The sequence below is a fragment of the Dreissena polymorpha genome, chromosome 13 (assembly GCF_020536995.1).
Source record: "Dreissena polymorpha isolate Duluth1 chromosome 13, UMN_Dpol_1.0, whole genome shotgun sequence".
NCBI lineage: Eukaryota > Metazoa > Mollusca > Bivalvia > Myida > Dreissenidae > Dreissena > Dreissena polymorpha.
Genome location: NC_068367.1, coordinates 68874185 through 68898394, shown reverse-complemented (window position 1 = coordinate 68898394; position 24210 = coordinate 68874185). Strand labels below are relative to the sequence as shown.

The window sequence follows — 24210 nt, the reverse complement described above, 5'->3', positions numbered from 1 at the left end:
TATAAATTATTTGTTCTTCCATATTATTTTTTTTGTATTCGAAACTTTTAGGTAACTTTTATGTTATATTAAGTTATGTTGTTATTCGTATTCACGTGACAGAAAATTATTTGTATATTCTAGTATGAAGACGATGTACTATTTTATAAGTCTGCCCGCCTGCCTGCCTGCCTGCCTGCCTGTCTGTCTGTCTGTGTGTCTGTCTGTCTGTCTGTCTGTGTGTCTGTCTGTCTGTCTGTCTGTCTGTCTGTCTGTCTGTTTGTCTGTCTGTCTGTCTGTCTGTCTGTCTGTCTGTGTGTCTGTCTGTCTGTCTGTCTGTCTGTCTGTCTGTCTGTCTGTCTGTCTGTCTGTCTGTCTGTCTGTCTGTCTGTCTGTCTGTCTGTCTGTCTGTCTGTCTGTCTGTCTGTATGTCTGTCTGTCTGTCTGTCTGTCTGTCTGTCTGTCTGTCTGTTACAAAAGGCTGATAGTATTGCTGGTTAGTAAGAAGTGTTTACGGATGAAACTAGTCTGTCAGTGTATATTTACTTACGGCCTGTTGTGTGTTGTTGAAATACTCTCTTGTTGAAAACAATGTTTATATATATGCTAGTGCTACAAATGGTTTATTTTTGAATATATTGAAGAAAAAAATCCATCTGCCGTGTTCGGACATCCCATTTTATTTTTCTCCAAAATTATACTTTGTTGTGATATTTTTCGGAAATACGGGGTTTCGTCTTTAATAAATGACTCTTAATTTCGGGTAGTTTATTTTACTATTCTATTTTACCGTCATAATGTCCTGTTGTGCTTATCTTGTGACACCTAGATTATGCGTTTTTACAATCGGATTTAGGACATAAAACCTGACACATGAATGCCTTTAGCAATTGACCATTACATTTGTGTAATGGGGAACATAACAATTTATACCTGTAATAGACAATAGTTTCACCCACCAGCTTAACGTGAAACATGCTCAAGTAATTTATACTATACGGCCTTGTATTTTACAAGCAAGTGCTTTTATTAATTGAACCAATTGACGCTATACACATGGCATACCCGTATCCAATCTTTAATGCAATATTTTTAGTGTGTTTTTAAATTGTCGAAAATCTGCATTTTAAATTTATTTTCGGACACTTGTATTTTTGAATATTTTTTGTATCTAAATTTTCGAACGAATTTTTTTTAAGTGTCCACAACTTAGAAGTTAGAGTAATTACGTTATGATAGTACTCAAAACGAATGGTACTGGTAGTTAAAACAGTCATTGTGTGTTTGTGTAAAAAATACTTAATTAATGTTTGTGCTGCTAATATACCTTCAAGAATGTCGTTAAATATGAATGTTATGTTTCTAATGTGGAAACAAAAGAAAATAATAAGTTATTATGTTTGATCTTATGCTTGGTTAGTTTCCTCAAAATCAGAATATTGAAATACAGTTTAACTTAAGGGCTCGTCACTGCTTTCTTTTCTTAAGAAATACAAATTATACCATTTCACAAATGAAAATGTCGGCACTTTTAAAACACCAATGTTCCCACAACATGAATTTGCTTTAGGATAAAGAAGCAACAACAATTAAAATAAATATCCATATTAAAGTTATGAAAACAATCTTAATATGTTGGTTGCAGAGCCGTACGCAGGATTTTTTGACTGGGTGAATTTTTATGCTTAAATCACCTTACTTTGTGATATAAATTCATGGAATATATCGAGTAAATCAGCTCCTTTCTGAAGTCTAAATCTGTAAACATTGGTGTGAAATTCACACCAACGTTGAAAGCTTAAGATTTCAGAAATGTATGATGTTTGATGAAGAAGAAAAGTAAACTTTGAAAATCAAAAAGCTTTACTAAGAAATGTATCATAAAGTTTGACTGACATATAACCATAATAGCATTTTCATTGTGAATTGAAACCTACTCCTAAGTTTCAAAGTAAATTCCTAATAAAATGTGTATCATCTACTACACATTTTTACTTTTACTATCACCAACACAGATAAACCATCACAATCCTTTTACAACTCCGACATTAGAATGGATTTGTTTCTCTATAATAACCATATTCCTTAGTTTTTTACGCAACTCTTTCAGATATTGAGCTGATTTTTATGCCCCCGGTAGGGTGGTATACAGCAGTCGGACTACATGACTTAAAGATGAAACATGAGTTTCATACCGGTTCATTAATTTTTGGCAAAATAATGGGCCTTGGACTTATACAAAGAAACTTACCAGTTCAAATAATGACGATTATCCATATATCATCTTTAATTGCTTGCAACATTATTTGTTTTTCACAAATTATTAACGTCCGCAATGTTCAGACATATGACCCCCTGTATGAGTTGCTACCATTTGCTGCTTATTCATCGTCGGATACCCACGACTTATTCATTCCGTTACTCTCCAGTATTAGCCGTGGGACAATTTAAGCAATACACGCCGTTTTGACCTTAACTGTAACCTTTCAGTAGACCAATGAAATCGCAGTTTACAAAACGAACACTCTTCGCTTTGAAGGTGTCAATGCTTCGCCTGGATAATGGCGACCTCCATAGAAAATAAACCTCCACCTGTCCAAGTGCTTAAAAAGACATCGCGCCCATGTAAGAGACTAGAGATACTTATACTCTGAAAGTCGTTTAAATTCTCAATTTAAAAGTATTCGCATGTAAGACGAAATTCCATTTCTACGGACGACGCCATTTTGACAACAAACCCGAAGTCTCTATAGTACGAGTTGTATCATTGGTAAAAAATATCCTCATGTAACCGTGACGGCAATGAAATAACTTGATTTGACACACCCTAAAACGGTGAAAAGAGTTTGTAATGTCCCACGGTCGATAAATGGAGAGTAGCGGAATGGGTCGAACGTGGGTATCCGACGATGCTGCTTATCTTGCCTTCGCCAATAAAAAAAACGTTTTGCAACCATCGATAGATGAAGCATTCAGGATCACAAGGGACAATTGACTGATCGGGAAAGGCGATAAGAAAACATTTCCAAGGGGTTTATTTCCACTGGCGAGTAAATTAGCGCTAATTCTCTTGTTTATCAGGGACAATTAAACAAATCTGCTCGAGAGTAAGTTTACTGTGATAAGAGAAAAATTTGCAGTAGGCCCATTATTGAAAAACAATCCTAACCCAGTTTGGGGGTTGGGGCGGCCCCCATGCCCCACCGCCTGGGTACGGGCCTGGGTTGCAGTCATGGTCTATGATCTCCTTACCATTGGTTTGCCGTCAGGCCCCATATAGTCCGTGAAGATATAGCATTCGAAGCTATAGGACAGCGATAGGCCTTCGTGTACACTTGCGTGCCCTACAACATACACGGAAATCTCACTGATTAACAATTATCAATGATAAACGAATACACGTTTCGTACAAACTTTATGTACAAAACACGCACATGCAATGTCTTTGTGAAATTTGATCAACGAACATTAACGTTAATATCAAAGGATGGATAATAGAAAAAATGAAAGGTCTGTTAATAATAATAATATTAATCAGCAAACAGATTTGACTGTTTCCGAGACCCTGGATCAGCAGACGATTTATTAGTACAATGCTATTGGAAAAAGGAGGAATTTGTGAAAGCCGGTGGTTACCATTGAACTACAGTGAATGTAACCGATGGGAGAAGTTTGAATTAAACAATTACCTTTACACCTTGAGTTATCACACCAGTCAAGTTTACGGCCTCGCCAAAGCTGATCTGCAGCCATGCTTTGGCGTCGCCTGCGTTTGCCTTCCAGCCACTCGGGCCGTCGAGACGGGCCATGGCGGGACCGTAGGTAGCGGCAGATGATGACGCAGAGAATTGGGAGTCGAGTACGGACCTTGAGTCACTTGTGAGCTGCTGGTCGCACGCTGGGTGCGGGAAATTAATAATACTTATCTCATATCAGTTGTACATTGAAGTCGGGTGGACGTTTAATAATGACTGTATTATATATTTAAACTACATATTATAGACAATACATACATCGTCAATTAATGTGTTAGTGGACCGATCAAAGAGGATAGTGGAATGCGTATGTTCCCTGTAAGTTTGATAGTACACGAGTCTTTCATTGAACTGAAATATATGGAATGTTTAATGGAGTGTTGGTTTATAAATAGACATGACATGGCATAATTATATTTGTTTGCGTTAACGTTTCACAGTTAATAGAAGTGGTGTTCCCAATGCAACTCCACACCATTGGTTTACAATTAACATGATCAATGCATGTTGTAGGTTCGAAAATATTTAATAATTGTAAAAGTTAATCAAATATGTGGATTTATACATTCAAACTATAATTGAAAGGTTTATTGTGTAAGGTTTCTAAAATCTGTTTCAGTTTGTGTGCATCTAGCCAGTCCTATCTGTAAACGTCATAAGTATTTTACAGAAGTTGCCGTTTTTTGTTTGCATGTTAATTAAAAAGATTTTTGTGGTGTCTTGTAAGTGTGTTCCGGTATGGTGACCACCAATCAAAATGCAATGTCTAATTTTGTCTAAACCTTAGCAATATACTGTAATTTATTTTAATTTTATTCATATGGGCTGTTCCATCGATGGAATTCATCAAGGTAAACACTGATTTTCATAATCACCCATTGTCATTTCTAAGATCTAAGTGGTACCGCACAACGTGGTACCTAAATCAAGTGATGTTTCGTTTATGGTACTAAAATAATAGTTATGTATGACACGAGAAAGGGAAAATGATAATTATGGCATGCGCTGGTCGCATATTGAACTGATGTACAATGATGTTTGCTCGAGGTCTACTTAAATGTACCCCGGGTACTTTTAAGTATACTTACGGACATATACTAAAACGTACCCGACCAATTTAGACTGTACCCGAGTTCATTCCCGCCCCAAATCCGATGTGGTAAAATAGCTAAGGAATACGAAACAATATTCTCGTTGAACAAAATCTGCCTCAACATACTTTTTTGAGTAGGAGTTTCGATAATATAAAGACCATTATAGAGAATATTGACATAAATATCAACATAATAAATTTAAAAATTTTTAGCCGACAACGATTAATTTAGCGTAATATTGGCCGGGTACGTTTCAGTATTTTTTTCCTGGGGTAGATTTAAGTATACTCAAGTGTACCCGGGGTACATTTAAGTAGTACCCGAGCCGACAATGACCAATCGAGCATAATTTGTATCCAGTCTTTTAACGATGAACATCAGAAACACTGTGATGTTCAATAATGTAAACCAATTTTGGAGGTATATATTAGTAATTTGTCCCATACTTTCAAACTATCATGTCCCTTAGAATGTAAAGAACGAACACGTGATTGCTTATTTTTGTTTGACGAACTATAATTCTTATCAATATAGTTAAAGGCATGAACGATAACTCGTTTTGTATATTTTTGTTTAAAGAACTGTAATCCTTATCAACAATTTACAGATAAAGAAAGATAATGTTTTAGCATTTCTTCGTGTATATCCATTATAAAACAAGAAACCGTCGGAGACGGGTGATGCTCCCCAAAGTTTTTTTTTGTCACAATATTGCACTATATATTCAGATAAAAGGAAACGTCTTGAGGGGCATAACTTTGGACAAAATAATACGATGGATGGTTTAGCAACTTAAAAATTGCAAAGGGCCATAACTCTATAAATAAATCATCTAACCAGAACAAACAATGCGCATCTCCTCAAGGTAGTTAAGCTTCCCATAATGCTTCATTGAATTCCAGTCAGTAGTTGGGGAGAAATAGCCCAGACAAGAATTGCACTATATGTACAGTTTATAGAAAATTTCAAAGGGCCATAACTCTGTAAAAAATCATCCGACCATAACCGGCTGATAATATGCATATCTCCTTTTGGTAGTGAAGTTTCCCATAAAGTTTCATTGAATTCCCGTAATAAGTTGCTGAGAAATAGCTCGGACAAGAATTGCACTATATGTACAATGGAAAATTTCAAAGGGCCATAACTCTGTGAAAAATCATCCGACCATAACCGGCTGATAATATGCACATATCCTCTTGGTAGTGAAGCTTCCCATAAAGTTTCATTGATTTCCAGTCATTAGGTGCTGAGAAATAGCCCGGACAAAAATTGCACTATATGTACAGTTGATGGAAATTTTCAAAGGACCATAACTCTGTGAAAAATTATCCGACCAGAATCGGCTGATAATATGCACATCTCCTCTTGGTAGTGAAGCTGCCCATAAAGTTTCATTGAATTCCGGTCATTAGTTGCTGAGAAATAGCCCGGACAAGAATTGCACTATATGTACAGTTAATGGAAAATTTCAAAGGGCCATAACTCTGTGAAAAATCATCCGACCAGAACCGTCTGATAACATGCACATCTCCTCTTGGTAGTGAAGCTTCCCATAAAGTTTCATTGAATTCCGGTCATTAGTTGCCGAGAAATAGCCCGGACAAAAATTGTGCACGGACGGACGGACACACGGAACCACGGACACACGGACGGACAGACGAAGAGGCGACTATATGCTCCCCCAAAAAAAAATTTAGGGGAGTATAAAAAAGAATGACAACCCTTTTTAACACGTTCGTGTTAAGAACCGTAATTCCTTTCAACGATTTAAAAATGCAGTACGATAACTCTGTTAACATATGTTCGTGTTAAGAAAGTTAGCAACAGCTTACGGGTAAAGAGCTATTACATTACGCATACAAATGCGTTTACTAAATCTTTAATCCCATTGACAAATTGTTTACGAAGGAAGGCCGCCTTCTAGGGTGGGTAATGGAATAACAGTTATTTTAAGAAAAATAGTACACAATATGTCGAACTTAACAGTAAGAAACAAAGACAAAATGGAAAATAAGAATTAAGACGCATGTAAGTTGTTGCCTTTCTTTCAAGAAAAGTTTACTACAATAAAGGATGGCCTGAGATGGGTCATATCAGACTATGGTCAATAAGCAGCAACTTTGTCATATACAAAGATCTTTATCAGTTGAATGGAGCAAATTAAATGTTTGTACTTTTAAAGCTCAATTTGAAAATTGTTTACTAAAAATTACCCTTTTTAATGATACAATTACTTGTATTTCGAATCGCTTAGTATTCTCTTGATCTTAAGGTCAAATATTCTAATATTGCTTTACCTTTGCAGTCGCAGAAGTATCTCATCTTGTAATCGTTGCACGGGACGGGGAAGTTGTCGGCGTTGGTGCATCTAGCATCCATGTTCATCCACGACGTCCAGTCTCCCACACACGTGGGAGGCGCGGAAGTGGTTACTGTACCGGATATGCGGGTTGATGCCGCACCGACATTGTTAGCTGTATGGCCAAACAAATGTTAATATACACGGAAAGTCCAAAGTATAATTAGATTAACATTGTGCACCCATTCAATATACCGGTAGTATTTGCCAACTCTTGTGGCAATCACGTTAGCAAACCTTTCTTAGAAAAAAGACTCATTTTACTGTCATAACTTGGTTGGGCTTTTGCAAATAGTTACTAGCTAAAGATACTTACACATTTGCTTATCCTGGAGATATGTTCAGTCGGGCATTTAAAGGGAATGATACGAGATGTGATAAGTTGTCGTTTAAAATCGTGTTTTATTCAACTAGAACTGAGTTACAATGTTGATATAGAGAATAACAGGTTACTTTCCCATCGTTTTGTAATATATAAGGCGAGGTTAAGAATAATATAACGGCGAGCCTGGCCGAGCCGTTATTTTATTTGTGCCGAGCCTGATATATTACAAAACGATGGGACAGTAACCTGTTTTCCCTGTTTATCATACCACACTTTCCCAAAAATCTGCAAAACAATCATTTTTTATATTTAAAATGTACGCTGATTTTGCTGATCCGGCTTTTACACGTTGACATACATGTAGCAACGGCGTTCGAAAAGACGACACGAATAATCGCTTATTTTAAACAGCGTATAGAAAAAAACAGTTGTTTGCACTACGAATAGGAAGAGAACACCCGCTTTAATTATAAACGTCTTGAATTGGAGATCATGAATGGGCTGCAGCGACAAATTTAATCGAAGAACACACTAAACCGAATAGTTTGTAGATGCCATTTTGGAGATGTGTATTAAAATTGACATTTTGATGATGGTGTCAATATTGATATAAGCGTGTTAAATCGTTTGTTTAAATAGTTGAGGATTAGCATACAGGTATCTTTTGTCTTGACTTTCTGTGCAACGCTTGCGAGTGCAATGACTATATCGATATTTAAGATTTATTGTCCCATTGATGACGTCATTTAACAGCTGTAGTGCGGGCTGTGGTGATTAAAAAAAAATGTTTTCGTGATTTATGAATTTAAACTAGAATAAAATATGTACATTCTCTGTATCAAATTGTTTGTTTTGTTGAACCTGATTCATGTTGTTAGAAATAGTTGACTTCATTGCAAATCTCACGTAACTCCAAACATTGATTTATATATAGAGAATGACAGGTTACTGTCCCATCGTTTTGTAATATATCAGGCGAGGCTTAGAATAATATAACGGCGAGGCTTGCCGAGCCGTTATTTTATTCGTGCTGAGCCTAATATATTACAAAACGATGTGACAGTGACCTGTTTTTCTGTTTATCATACCACATTTTCCTAAAAATCTGCAAAACAATCCATTTCTTTATATTTAAAATGAACGGATGCCCGCTGATTTTGCTGATCCGGCTTTTACACGTTGACATACATGTAGAAACGGCGTTCGAAAAGACAACACGAATAATCGCTTTTTTTTAACATCGTATAGAGAAAAAAAGTTGTTTGCACTACGAATGGGAATAGTACAACCGCTTTAATTATAAACGTCTTGAATTGGAGATTAGGAATGGACTGCAGCGACAAATTTAATCGAACAACACATTTGACCGAACAGTTTGGAGACGCCATTTTGGAGATGTGTATTGAAATTGACATTTTGATGAATGTGTCAATAATGACATAAGTGTGTTAAATCGTTTGTTTAAATAGTTCAGGATTAGCATTCAGTTATCATTTGTCTTGACTTTCTGTGCAACACTTGCGAGTTCAATGACTATATCGATATTAAAGAGTTATTGCCCCATTGATGACGCCATTTAACTCTGCAGTGCGGGCTGTTGTGATTTTTAAAATATAAACGTTTTTGTGATTTTTGACTTTAAACTAGAATAAAATATGTACTTTCTTGGTTTCAAATTGTTTGTTTTGTTGAACCTGATTCATGTTAATAGAAATTGTTGACTTAAATGCCAATCCCACGTAACTCCAAACATTGACTGATATAAGAACTTCCTGTTGACCATGATATAAAAAATATATCAGGCAACGTTATATCAGGCAGATATCATTGCGATGGTATGATAAAAGAACTTCCTGGTGACCATGATATAAAAATATATCAGGCAACGTTATATCAGGCGGATATCAGTGCGGTGGTATGATAAAACTCTATACGAACACATTTCCAGATCGATTTAAAACAAGAAAACATATCTTAAGTGTTGTGTTCCCGTGGGTTTATTCGCACGAGTTGATTGTGTGACGTTGTATATCTCAAATTCTACACGAGTGGTATTCAATCGACTACAAACTAAAATTGTACAACTCATCGGAAAACCACAGCCCCCTAAAATCCATTTAGCATCATCTTACGACGAAAAGCAATAAGTCACAAACTCAAAAATATGTTAAAATTCCGAACATAAAAATAACATTATATTGAACTATTCCCATTGTAATCAGGGTTTGGGATCACGTGACTTTATGGGGTTTACAAATGAATTTAATGGATGTAAACACACCGGTAAGTGGTGTATTGTTTTTCAAATAACTTTTTAAAACAATTTTGAAATTTTGGCACACCAGATTCAATAATTAATTCTTAAATTATCGACAAAAACTGAAAGAAAAAATGTCTTTTATGCACACAAGATTTTTGCAAAAATATGTTAATGACTTGAGATATTTGCAAAAATAAAGTTCTTAACGGTGTGTTTTCATTCTGTCCGATCCGAGTTTAAGCCCCGTTGATCCAGCACCCTGGTAATATTCACATGCCAGAATAACGTCGTAGTAATGCGTATTTAAACGACGTCAGTTTAAAAATCTGTGCATTTTCAGTCATTACGTACGAACATAGAGAATACATGGTTGGTGCCGAGATGGATAAACTTTCTGCATCTCGGCACCAACCATGTATTCAATTTATCCTGCTTCATGCCGTTGACACATTTTATCTAAGACAAATGATTAATTGACATAACAATATAATTATTCTTGTCGGGCCTCCGACATTCCTGACGACCGAATAACTACAGATTGTGTCACGTAATAAATAGTTCCACGATAAACTGTTCCTTTTAATACTTTCCCATTGAAAATATAAGTAGAAATAAAAAACGAATCGAGAATGTGATATTTTTCTTGGTAAAAAATGAAAACAAAATGCAGCAGCAAAAAAAAGCTTTATTTTATTTACCTTAATGACAACTTTAATCCATTGCTTATAACAACAAATTTACAACGATATACACATCCATTTTTTGTTCTTCCACCCCTTTGTCGAAAACCATTTCTGTTTTCCATATCTATTATCGAAATGTATTTAAACCACCCTATTTTTGATAGCGTTTGTATCGAATGCTAACCACTCTGACCCGAAACCCGATTTACGAAATCGTTATCCTGTCGTAGCAAATTATTTTATTCCTATCGAAGTTAACACTTATGAATGACAAACACACAGTCCGAAATACGTTTATGATTCGTTCGATGCTTTAAAATATTTAAAAACAAATACTGTAAAAACCACCACGTCAAAATTGTTGTCCCTAAAATACTGAGAGAAACTAGAGTGTATGTTTTGTCTGAGAAATGACGTCACTCTAGATACGTCATACATTGCGTAATCAAGTAAATGAAAATGATAAATACGGAAAGCCGGTTCTGTAATATATTTTAAAGAAGAAAAAAAGGATGATATATAATATAACGATAACATTCATGATGCGTCCCAATAAATTTCAAGGGTCAAATATAAGAACATGTTAATCGGCGCGTAGGAATACATACTTACGGTTAGGTCACGTGATGTACTGCCGGATATCAACTAGTTTATCCGATCCTGCTTTATTTGGTCAATGTTTGTAACAGAGGCAGGATAAAATTATTTCCCAGTGGGAAATCGGAGAATTGTATATGGCATTTTATATATGGGCTTTTAATAAATACCGATGTTACACCATGAAAATGATAACAGATGTATATCGTCTGTGTTTCAGCAAACAAACATTGCAAATTAATTAAAAAATATTGATACATTACATGCATTAAATGTGTTAACTGATTAATAATCTTAAACAATTTGGTGTTAGATGATTCGATAGGGTTGCATTTCACGGACGATAATGTATATAGCAGACGATGCTTTACAATACACCTTGATATGTTTAACTCGTGCGTTAATGTGCTATATATGTGTTCAATAAAAAAGATAACACACAATTGGAGTGTACGATATTAAGACATTCAAACTTCAATGAGGCAAATAAAACGAACAAACCTCGTACGATAAAATTAAGCCAAACTATGCAGACGAAGAAATGATGAATACCCATGGTATATGATGTCCTCAATCCTGTGTGTACATCTATTATTAACGAATTGAGCTTAATTGTTAAGATCGCATGAATGTTAGAAACCGAATTGCTCAACGTTTACCAAAAATTGAAAACATTTAGATGAAAAAAAGCCACTCTTGTTGTCAAAGCACGACGCATGCAGAGAGAATATCTATATGATTTGCATTCAGCAAAATCAAACAATTTTCTGTCGTAAAGCCTGTTGGAGCTCAAGCTCGAGAGATACCGGGTTTGATTCGTGAACTAGGGTATTCATCGGCTGACTTATGTCAACCTATCGACACCTATCTAAACCGATCACATAATAGCATGGTGCATACATACAATGATTACTGATACGTCTCATGATATTAAAACTCACTTAATTAACACATTATTCTAACATATCAGCAGTAGCACAATGTTGTTTTTAAAACGTGTTGGTGTTAACATCATCAATCGTCTTGAGTATACAAAGTTAAGGATTGTTGTTGATGGTCTAAAATTAATTGTTCATCATAAATCGCATTTTTTTTTATTTAAACGAAATCAAAGCTGACAGTTCCGCGTGAATAAGTGATAGTATACTGACGCAGCTTACAATGAAACCTTTGCCGACAACGTTGCGAAGCAAACCAATCAAAGATAAATTCCACACCTCAAGTTGAATATCACCTTGACGGCAAAAGTGTCAGATCCTCTTTGTAACATAAAAAATATGGACCATTCAATTTGGGGTAAAGTACAGGCCATTGAGCTCTTTACCTGTAAATGTAAACTAGTTGACATCATGATTTAATACTTTCTATTATGAATGCCGAGGCTATGGGAAATATGTTATGCCCGAAATGTAGTGTCTTGTTCAGTGGGTACATGTATTACCGGCTAGTGACGTCTTTTGCACATGCAGAATCATATTCTTTAATTTAGCCTCATAAAACATTTGATAAGCCTTACTCACTCACTCACTCACTCACTCACCCATTCACTCGCTCATTCACTCACTCACTCACTCACTCACTCACTCACTCACTCACTCACTCACTCACTCACTCACTCACTCACTCACTCACTCACTCACTTACTCACTCACTCACTCACTCACTCACTCACTCACTCACTCACTCACTCACTCACTCACTCACTCACTCACTCACTCACTCACTCACTCACTCACTCACTCACTCACTCACTCACTCACTCACTCACTCACTCACTCACTCACTCACTCACTCACTCACTCACTCACTCACTCACTCACTCACTCACTCACTCACTCACTTACTCATGGAAAGTGCTGAGTTTGATGCTCGTCCGTCCACTATCTACGTACCTTACATATGGAGGACTCGTTGAACGTGACAAACAGCTTAATGCATTGAGAGTATTGAATTCTCATTGCAATGAACTTGCTTGGGCACTGCTACGAAATGGAAGGAAAATTGGGCCTTAGATTTCTATGTTTTACATCAACTTTACACATTGTACCATAGAGTAGGAAGTATATTACACAGTTTACTATGTTTTCTGTTTACTGACTTATGCCTGTCACATGCTTCTGCTGGTTAATATGTGATGAACGTGATGAAGTAAGAATATATGTGTTCAACGTAATTGAGTGAAAGGTGAAATGAGTGATATATGAATATAACGGTATTATGAACATCCATTTAAAATGATATGTGTGCCCACCAAGATTTCATAAAGCATTGTACGGTATTGTATGTACATGTCATCAGATTCATACACCGAAACCAACGAGTCTTGTTCATCATGACGTTTGCAAATTGAATTAATAATATTTTTATTCGACTCAATGCACACAAGATTTGGGCTCGTCCGGGATTTGAACCCGGTACCTCTCGCACCCTAAGCGAGAATGATACCCCTAGACCAACGAGCCTTACGTATATACATATCTTTTATAGAAAACTTAGGCAGATAAAACAACTGCAACGCCTTAATAATTGATAACGATTGCACAACAATTACTGGCGATCTAACTATTTGACCTTTCTTATCATATTGCGATGAATTTATGAATGAAAGAACGACTCGTTGGTCTAGGTGTATGATTGCATTGTAACTGGAAATCTAACTTATCTTCATAAGAACTGTCTTATCAAATGGCGTTGATAGTACGTGAGTGGCTCGTTGGTCTAGGGGTATGATTCTCGCTTTGGGTGCGAGAGGTCCCGGGTTCAAATCCCGGACGAGCCCAAATATTTTGCAGATGGTATGCCTCCCAAATTGTATTAAACTGAGGATTGTAATTATTTCTTCAATATTTCTTTTCCAGAATATAGCTTTATTCAAGACATATATCATATTATATACAATACAGTTATAAAAATCTGATGTATCTCAAATGTAAATATGTGAGAAGAATTACATACTACTTTACGAGCAGTTAATAACATGATCAAATCAGAGCTATGACATGTGTAACTTATAATATACAACACGACTACAACTCATGTCAACATATTTGGACATATATTCGTATATAAATAAAATGTTTAAAATTGAGGAACTAATGATATATATTATGTGTAGTTAACCACATTATCAAATTAGAGTTGTTCGATTTTCAAACATGTTTGTCATTTGTTAATTTATTTATTTAAGAACAAAAAGAAGAAGAAAAAAACATAGTATTTAATAATTGATAACGATTGCACAACAATTACTGGCAATCTTTTTTTTTTTTTTTTTTTTCCTGTTTTAATGTTTTTATTCATTCATAATATATACATATACACACAATTTACAATGGCATGTTCGTTCATATACTTAAATTACCATATGTATAGTGTTTTCGCTATATTAATACAATAATTACTCAAGCTGAATTAGGATCGTACTTCCTTCAACCTTTTTACCTTTTTTACTTAACTTAAATAAATATTTATGTATAGCACAATAATATTAAGCGTTAATTCTTAAACAAGAAAAAGGATCAGATTACAACAACTATGGCTACAGTGTTCAAAGAGATAAAGAGATAAAACATAGTACATTTGCTAATGTCGTTAAAAATTGACCTTTTTAACAAAGTTTGATTTTACAATTTTAGTGCAGATTACAACACAATTGATATAAACTTTATGATCAAATTGCAAACAACATAGTAATACAAGAAAAGAGTCATATTTACAACTACTATGGTTACAGTGTTTTAAAAAAATAAAACCTAGTACATTTGCTAGTGTCATTTAAAATGGACCTTTTTAACAAAGTTTGATTTTACACTTAGAGTGCAGTTTACCACACAATCAATATAAACTTTATGATCAATATGCAAACAACATAGTGACACTTGATTAAGAAAACACATTTTGCAGGTTTCATATATAATGCGAGTTAATAACAGTTATTTTTGTTATTCATGCAATTATGAATTACATATTAATCTTATAACTATCCAAAAAAATCCTTTATTTGATTCATTTGTTGTGTTTTCATATATATTTAAAGATAATTTTAGGCTAGCCTTAAATCCCTGAAAATGTGGAATTACTTCTTTCCTTTTGCATTCAAAAATGTACTTTTTAACTTCCATGAAAAGAATAAAGCAGTTATCATTTACGTTTGTATCACCAAGAAGGAACATTTTGCTGTTTATTACTATTTGTATATTTGCGTTTTTTAAGCTATCCGAGATATCTTTAATAAGTATTTTTACTGTGTTACAATCCCAGAATAAATGGGTAATTGATTCTTCTGACATTTTGCAAAAAGTGCATGTTTTACTATCGGACAAGCCCATTTTAAAAAGGAGTGAGTTTGTTCCCAATATTCTGTGGATAATTCTAGTTTGTAACCATTGAATATATGTATTATTCGTTTTTTTAAACACTTGTCCATGGACATTTTTCCATTGTATGGAGTCATCTGCAAAGTATTCATTCCATTTTGTTTGGCATGTGGGGATTTCAGAGTTCTCTTTTAACATATTGTATAGTAACTTATTACAAGAATTCAGAATGATAGGTTTTATATAGGTCGACAAAATGGGATATGAATGTACTTTATAATCTTTTAATTTTACATTTTGCACCGAGACAATGTATGTGGAAAGAACTTTTTTTATACCTTCATAATGTAAAAAGTTTACCGGTTTATTCATTTTGGCTTGTAGCTCTTGCAGTGACAAAATCTGCCCACTGTCTTTAATAATATCTTTAACAAACCGAATGCCATCATCATACCAATATTTCCAAAAAATGTATTTATTGTTGATTAATAAACAGTTATTAAAAAACAAAGGCATATCTACAAGTTAATCAACAGAGTCAATATTAATACTCTTAACAAAGTCAGAATATATTGTTAAAACATCTATCCAAAAGGCGTTGGTTATATTTTTAACAGCTGAAATTGCGTATAAACTGCCTGTATTACATAGTATATTAAAATCTATTAACTTTCTACCCAAGGATGTAAATTTGTTCTGGCCTTGAATAACTTTTCTTATCCATGATAATTTTAAACTTTTCATAAATGCATTTATGTCCACCATTTTGAGTCCCCCTTCATCAAAATCTTTTGTTATGACTTTTGCTTTAATTTTTGAAGGCCCTTGATACACAAATTTAAGAACTTTATCGTTTAAAACTTTACAAATAGCCTCTCCGGGTTGTGGCAAAGAGACAAACAGGTGAATAAACATTGGAAGTATCAAGGTCTTAACAACAGTTAACCTACCTAAGGGAGTTAGCTCTCTTCTGTTCCAATGTGCAATGATATTTTCTAATTTAACTAATTTGTCATTATAATTTAGCTCAATCATTTTAGGTAGATCAACATCGAAATTTAAACCTAATAATTTAAATTGGGTACATCCCCACACTAGTTTCCATCTTGTTTTTATGGACCGTGTGCTGTATTTTAATGATCCTATCCAGACAACATAAGTTTTTTTCAAAGTTTACATTCAGGCCTGAATATTGTGAGAAGGAGTGCAACAATTGTAATGCAGTATTCAAGGTTTCTTCCGACCCGTCCATTAATAAATAGGTGTCATCAGCAAATTGTGATATCTTATATTCTTCATTGTCAATTGTTATTCCCTTCATTTGCTTACATTTTCTTATTTTAATAGCTAGCATTTCTGCACAAAGGATAAATATATACGCTGAAATAGGGTCTCCCTGACGACAACCTCGTCCTATTATAAAGAAGTCTGACAAAAACCCATTCAACTGGACCGCATTTTCCATATTATTAAAAAAAAGCGCTATCCAGTTCTTAAACATTGGCCCAAAGTTAAACAAATCAAACACTTGTTTTATAAAACTGAATGATAAAGTATCGAACGCTTTTTCGAAATCAATTAGCATCAACAGGCCAGGGATTTGGTTGCACTCAGTATAACTCATAATATCATATAATAATCGTGTGTTATCTCCCATGTACCTGCCTTTAATGAAACTAGTTTGGTCATTATTCACTAATTTGTTTAAGGTTGACTTAAGTCTGTTAGCTATCGTTCCTGATGCTAATTTATAAACTGTGTTCAACAGGCAAATTGGTCTCCAATTTTTTAAAAATTGTTTAGGCTTACCCTACTTTGGAATACAAGTTATAATTCCCTGCTTTTGAGTTATTGAGAGTGACCCTATATTATATGAATAATTAATGCTTCTTACCACAAATACCCCCAATTTTTTCCAAAAAACTTTAAAGAAATTTGCTGAGAATCCATCGGAGCCTGGACTTTTGTCATTTTTCATGTGTTTAAGCGTTAATGACACCTCTTGTAACGAAAGAATACCCTCTAACATGTCCGCCTCTAAATTTGTTAATTTGGGCAATTCATCATTTTTAAATTCATTTTTGAGATCAGGGTTGGTTGTGGGTTGTTCTGAATATAAAATTTTGTAAAAGCTGTTTGCTTCCTTAAGAATATTTTCAGGTTCATATATAAATGTTCCATCTTCTCTCTGAATACAAGATATATTTTTGGAAAGAAAATTACGTTTTTCCAAGTTACAAAACATTTTAGTAGGTTTTTCTCCATTATCTATCCAGTCTGAACGGGAACGTATAAAGCAACCCTTCATAGTTTCTTGTCTAATAGTTTCTAGTTCATTTTTTAATGTAATTAATAAATCTTTATTTTCTTCAGTCAGTGATTGCTCTAATATTTCAATTTTTGATATTAATATACTTTCCTGTGTTCTTCTTAATTTTGCTCTTTGACTTGAATAAGAGATGGTCTTGCCTCTAATCTCCATTAAAAGTGTTTCTAAGAAAAGTTGATCATTTATGACAAACTGTATTTGGCTATCTTCAATCTCGTTTAATGTGTCTAAATTATATATAGGAATGCAATATTGCCGTTTAATATCTTCTATCACAGTATTAATTACTGGCAAAAATTCAATATCGGATAGTAACGAGTTATTAAATTTCCATAAACCTTTACCGTGTATAATTTTTTCAAAACTTATAACCATGTCAATAATAGAATGATCAGATCTGTAGCTTAATTGTATTTGAGCATTTAATAAATATTCAATTATATTATTTGTAATAAGGAAAAGGTCCAGACGGCCCTGTTGCAATGGGTTAGTACGTCTCCATGTGTAACCTTTTTTCTCACCGTTTATATATCTAAATGTGTCCTTCAATTCCCTTTTAACTATTTCCCCCAATAACAAGTCTCTAGCTTTCCTATTACTATTTAAATGTTTATAGTTAGTATAGTCCAACAGTGGGTCAAGCACTAAATTAAAGCCTCCACATATAATATACATTGTATTGCCTAATTTATCAATTGTATCAAATACTTGTTTATAAAAGGACGGGTTGTCTGTATTTGGGCCATATAAGTTTAGTAATGTGAACTGTTTGGAACAGAAACTAAGATTAAGGGCTATCATATTTTCATAATCATCTTTTTCGACTGAATTCACTGTAATTTGTAATTTATTTTTAAATAATATGGCGACATCCCTTGAATGAGTTGACCCAAAACTAATGTAGCAATCCTCACCCCATTGTGAGTATATATTTTTCTCCATTTGTGCATTCCAGTGAACATCTTTTAACCAATAGATATCAGCATTAAGCTTTTTTAAATAATTTATTACATCAAATCTCTTTCTACTATCGTTCAAACCCCGACAGTTAAAGGAAATCATGCGTAGTTCAGTCATAACAAAGGATTACAAAACATATTATCGGTATTCGATCATAATATAGAATATGGTAAATTTTCAGTGACATATAAAGCAGACAAAACTTTAACAATACACTTATGAAAGATATAAAAGCATGTAAAAAGGAATTTAAAACAAGGAACAAAAAGCAAAGAACACAGACAAACATGTCTTCACCACCAAAAATATACACAAAAACCCTGCTCTGCTGCAAAAACAAATAGGACATACAGTATTTAGTATAAATTATGTTTTTATGAAAAGGAAAACAAAATATCTTTAACATAATAACATTATGGATGGTGGGGAATGTATGCTAAAAGAAATTATGTTCTTATGAGAAGTGTTGGCATATATCTTTCCTGTGTGCAGCTGTAATAATATTAGAATAAATATTGAGGTCTAAAAAATTAATTTTATTCTGGTATGATAATTTTACATAATACCATTTTCAAAAACCGATTATTTACAATGTTATATACCAATATACAAACAAATCAACCTACATATTGGATGTAATCTGACCACGTTAAAGACTTGAGACAGCAATCAGACAAAATCACACTGTATTGACAAATTCGCCTAGTGTTGTTAGGTAGGTAGATAACAATGGTGTCGTTATAAAAACATATTTTTCCTGACATAATCAAGATTAGTATCTAGACTACTATACATTTATCTTGCAATGCTAAAGATGTACAAAACGTGTGAGCTTATTTTCCTATAACTATACATGTATTACCAGATTATTAGCTATGACAATCTTCTATGACATGTGTTATCATAAAAAAAACATACATATACAAATATATATATATTCATTCATTCATATATTTATTTATTGAAAAATACACTAACTTCTCTTATATTGAGTTAATTTACTCTGAAAGTTATAAAGAAACATACATATACACACACATATATATATATATATATATATAATTATATATATATATATATATATATATATATATATATATATATATATATATATATATATATATATATATATATATATTCATTCATTATATAATTATACATGTATTACCGGATTATTAGCTTATATACATATATATATATATATATATATATATATATATATATATATATATATATATATATATATATATATATATATATATATATATATATATATATACACACACATATATATATATATCGCTTTGGGTGCGAGAGGTCCCGGGTTCAAATCCCGGACAAGCCCAAATATTTTGCAGATGGTATGCCTCCCAAATAGTTTCAATTTGTATTAAACTGAGGATTGTTATTATTTCTTCAATATTTTTTTCCCAGAATATAGCTTTATTCAAGACATATATCATTTAATATACAATTCAGTTATACAAATCTGATGTAAATCAAATGTAAATATGTGAGAAGAATTATATAATACTATATGAGCAGTTAATAACATTATCAAATCAGAGCTGTGACATGTGTAACTTATAATATACAACACGACTACAACTCATGACAACATATTTGGACATATATTCGTATATAAATAAAATGTTTAAAATTGAGGAATTAATGATATATGTGAAGTTAACCCCATTATCAAATCAGAGTTGTTCGATTTTCAAACATGTTTGTCATTTGTTAATTTATAAGAACAAAAAGAAGAAAAAAATACATAGTGAAATCTCACACAGTGTACATCTGCATTCATTTTGAAGTCAGATGCTTGTGTATACACAAATTATATGGTTTGTTTCACAATTTTTATATTGGTTATACCGGTATTTGCAATACAATACTTCTAAGCATTCTAATACTTTAAAAAATAGGTCTGGTATATAGATCCGTAATAAGGGTAATATATTTCATATATCTTAGCATCTATCGCAGTTTACCAAGTATGTTACAAAAGACCATTGTTCTATTTCGTTGCATGTTTTTGTCGCATGACTTTGTATCTTACAATTTAAAATCAATCTGTTTTTTAATCCCCTGAAATTGGGAATTATTTTTTCTTTTTTGCATTGAAAAATATAACGTTTGATTTCCAGGTATAGAGTATCTAATCTAACATTAACATTCGAAGAGTGTCCCAAAATAAAGCTTTTGTTACTGATGGGAAAATCACTAGAACTTATAAATTTAAGCAAACATGCTTTTACTTTCGCGATCAGCAACTGAACATGTTAACAGTTCCAAAACAAATGAAGGATAGTTTCATCATGCTGGTCACAGAAGGTACACTTACTATTGTTCGAGATTTTCATTTTAAACATAAGAGCATTTGTTCCTAGGATTTGGTGTATAACTCTAACTTGTAACCATTGTAAATATGTATCTTTTGTTATCCAAAAAACTTTTCTTAAAATTATTTTCCATTCTTCACCAGTCATAGCAAAGTTAACCCATTTATTCAAGCAGGTTGGTTTTACTTTATTTTCAATAAAACAATTATATACTCTTGCCTTTATCGTTATTATAAATAAAGTATTGTGCATAGCAAGAAATGGCTGGTGTCGAAACACAGCTCGAATTTATTTCCAGATTTTGTTTTTTTAACAAGCATTTTACTGTTTTTGTTAGAGCTTCATAGTGTAAGAACTTTAATGGTTGACCTGTTATGCATTCAATTTCAGTTTTGGAAAGAAATTTGTTTGAGCTGGTAATTATGTCACGTACATATCTTAAACCCCTATCATACAACGATTTCAAGAAAAATGGTTCTTTTCCTATTGTAAAATTGTCATTATAAAAAAGAGGCATACTTAAAATGTCTTCTAATTCTGTGACCTTAACAGTGGCAACAAAATCTCCATAGCAGGTAAACACTTGTAACCAGAACTTGTTTGTTATATTTTTCAAAATTTTGCTTATATAACATATTCCAGAATTAAACAATTTGCTGACATCTATTATTCTAGCTAGCATAATGCATTTGCAATCGTAACATCTATAAAGTTTTCTAATCCATGATAATTTTATTTTTTGACAAAAGGCGACAATATCAATCATTTTCAATCTTCCTTTATCATAGTTTTGAACAAGGACAGAGCTTTTTATTTTGTAAGGACCATTTTCCCAAACAATATCAAAAAATAGTTTATTAAGTTTATCTAAAACTTCGATCTTTGGAGTAGGCAATGAAAAAAGTAGTGTGTAAATAATGGGAGAATTAACGACTTCATAACTGTAATTTTTCCAATAGGAGTAAGTTTTCGTTTCTTCCATCGTGATATTAAAATGATTGCATTATTTAACTTTTCTGAATAGTTCAATTCGATTATGTTTTCAAGGTTTACATCAAATGTTATCACCAATAAATTAAATTGTGTAGTCCCCTAATTAAGTTTATATTTAGTTTTAATAGACCGCGAACTGTATTTAAGCGAACCAATCCATACAAATTGAGTTTTATCAAAATTTACATTTAAACCAGGCATTAAAGAGAATTGATGCAGTAAATCGAGAGTTGAGTTTAGAGAGTTTTCGGATCCATCTAACAACAAAGAAGTATCATCCGCAAATTGTGTAAGCTTATATTCGATTCCATTTATCACAATTCCTTTTATATTGCTAAAACTCTTTATCTTACTGGCTAAAATTTCTGCACACAAAATAAATAAATATGGTGATATAGGATCTCCTTGCCTGCAGCCGTGGCCTATCTGGAAGTTTTCGGATAAAAAGCCGTTTAACTGTACAGCCGTTTGTGTGTTTTAAAGAAAACCCGAAATACAGCGTAAAAAAACTTGGTCCAAAATGGAAGAATTTCAATGTTTGCTTAATAAAGTCAAACGATAATGTATCGAAGGCTTTTTCAAAATCGATAAGCATTATTAAGCCAGGGATGTTGTTGTTTTCAACGTTGTGCATGATGTCGTACAACAATCTAGTGTTTTCTCCAATATAGCGCCCAGAGACAAAGCCAGTTTGGTCCCGCTATATAAGATGTTCTAAATGAGGTTTCAGTCTATTGGCAATTGCTCCGGATGCTAATTTATAAACAACATTTGGTAATGTAATTGGTCACCAGTTTTTAAGAAAATGTTTCGGTTTGTTCTCTTTAGGGATGCATATTATAATACCTTGTTTTTGTGATGTGAAAAATGCATTATTTATATATGCAAAATTGATGCTTCTTAGTACAAAGATACCAATATGTTTCCAAAAAACCTTAAAAAAGTTGGTTGTAAAACCATCAGACTTTGGGCTTTTATCGTTATTCATAGGTTTAAAAGTATTTGAAAGTTCTTCATATGTAATTAAACCTTCGATTTTTGACATTTCATCAGGAAGCAGTTTCCTTGTTCCAAGTGGATTCAAATTGTTCAAATAATACTCGTTTTGTGGTTCTGCTTTTTGATATAAATTTTTGTAAAAACGGGTGGTTTCATTTAAAATTTCTGATTGGTTATATACTGCCCATTATTAGTCTCAATAAGTGGGATATTTTTATTTAAAATGTGTTGTTTTTCTAGAGAGCAGAAATATTTTGTAGTTTTCTCACCATGTTCTATCCATTGACTTCTAGATCTAACAATATATCCCTGGACGTTGATGTCTCTTATGTTATTTAATTGTAAGTTCAGTTGTTGCAATTGTTCTTTGTTATGTTCATTTTAGTTACGTTCAATGTTTTATATTTCAAATAATAACCTTTGTTCTTCAGATAGTAATCGTTTGTTTTTGTAACTAGAATATGAAATAATTTTTCCCCTGATTTCCATTAATAATGTTTCGAGGAAAAGTTGATCATTTATAGTAAAACAAATGTCCTTATTATCAATTAGGATAATAGTATCTAAATCGTAGACAGGTAGGCAATACTGTTTTTTAATTTCTTCAATTAGATTGTTTATAGTAGTAACATAGTCAATATCTTTGAGAAGATTATTATTAAATTTCCAAAGACCTTTGCCATGGTCACATTGTTTGTAGCAAAGCGAAATATCTACAATAGAATGATCTGATTTTATACTAGTACGAATATCTGATGATTTCAAATAATTGAGAAAGTTTGGGGTTATTAAGAAAAAAATCAAGCCTTGCTTGTAGCAATGGATTATTGCGCATCCATGTATATCTTTTTGTATCATCATGTATTTCTCTAAAAGTATCAACCAAATTTCTGTTTACGATTTCTTGTAATACAATATAACGTGCTTTAATATTATTATTTGAAGATTTATAATTGTTATAGTCTAAATAATTATTAAGAACAAAATTAAAATCGCCACAAAGTATGAAATCTTCATTCTCAAATTAATCTATAATATAAAACATATTTTTGTAGAACTGCGGATTGTCTGAGTTTGGTCCATATAGAGTAACCAACGTTAGGTTCATATTCCAAAGATTAAGGTTCAAACAAATGTAGTTCCCTAGTGGATCTACTTTACAATTGTGAACTTTAATATCGGCACCTTTTTTAATCAGGACAGCACATCCTCTGAC

General features: G+C 33.0%; 1 protein-coding gene and 1 non-coding gene across 2 annotated transcripts; one reads left to right on the top strand and one right to left on the bottom strand.

Moving 5' to 3' along the window:
- The first annotated feature begins 13759 nt into the window (after window positions 1–13759).
- Trnap-ugg (transfer RNA proline (anticodon UGG)) lies at window positions 13760–13831 on the top strand. Its single transcript has one exon. It is a non-coding gene; the product is annotated as a tRNA-Pro (tRNA).
- Window positions 13832–14827: 996 nt separating this feature from the next.
- Window positions 14828–16150, bottom strand: LOC127854746 (uncharacterized). Its single transcript, XM_052389802.1, has 2 exons — window positions 15984–16150; window positions 14828–15890 (listed from the first exon to the last, which is right to left on the bottom strand). Exons 1-2 carry the CDS (start codon window positions 16131–16133, stop codon window positions 15006–15008), a joined length of 1035 nt encoding a protein of 344 aa, XP_052245762.1. The 5' UTR covers window positions 16134–16150; the 3' UTR covers window positions 14828–15005.
- Window positions 16151–24210: the final 8060 nt, after the last annotated feature.

What these genes read in the sequence shown, in the direction of transcription:
- LOC127854746 (XM_052389802.1), bottom strand. Translation starts at nt 16,133, where the DNA reads ATGGTGGACATAAATGCATTTATGAAAAGTTTAAAATTATCATGGATA. An exon ending in GTTTATACGCAATTTCAGCT is followed by an intron (nt 15,891 to 15,983) that starts GTTAAAAATATA and finishes GTTGATTAACTT; the next exon opens with GTAGATATGCCTTTGTTTTT.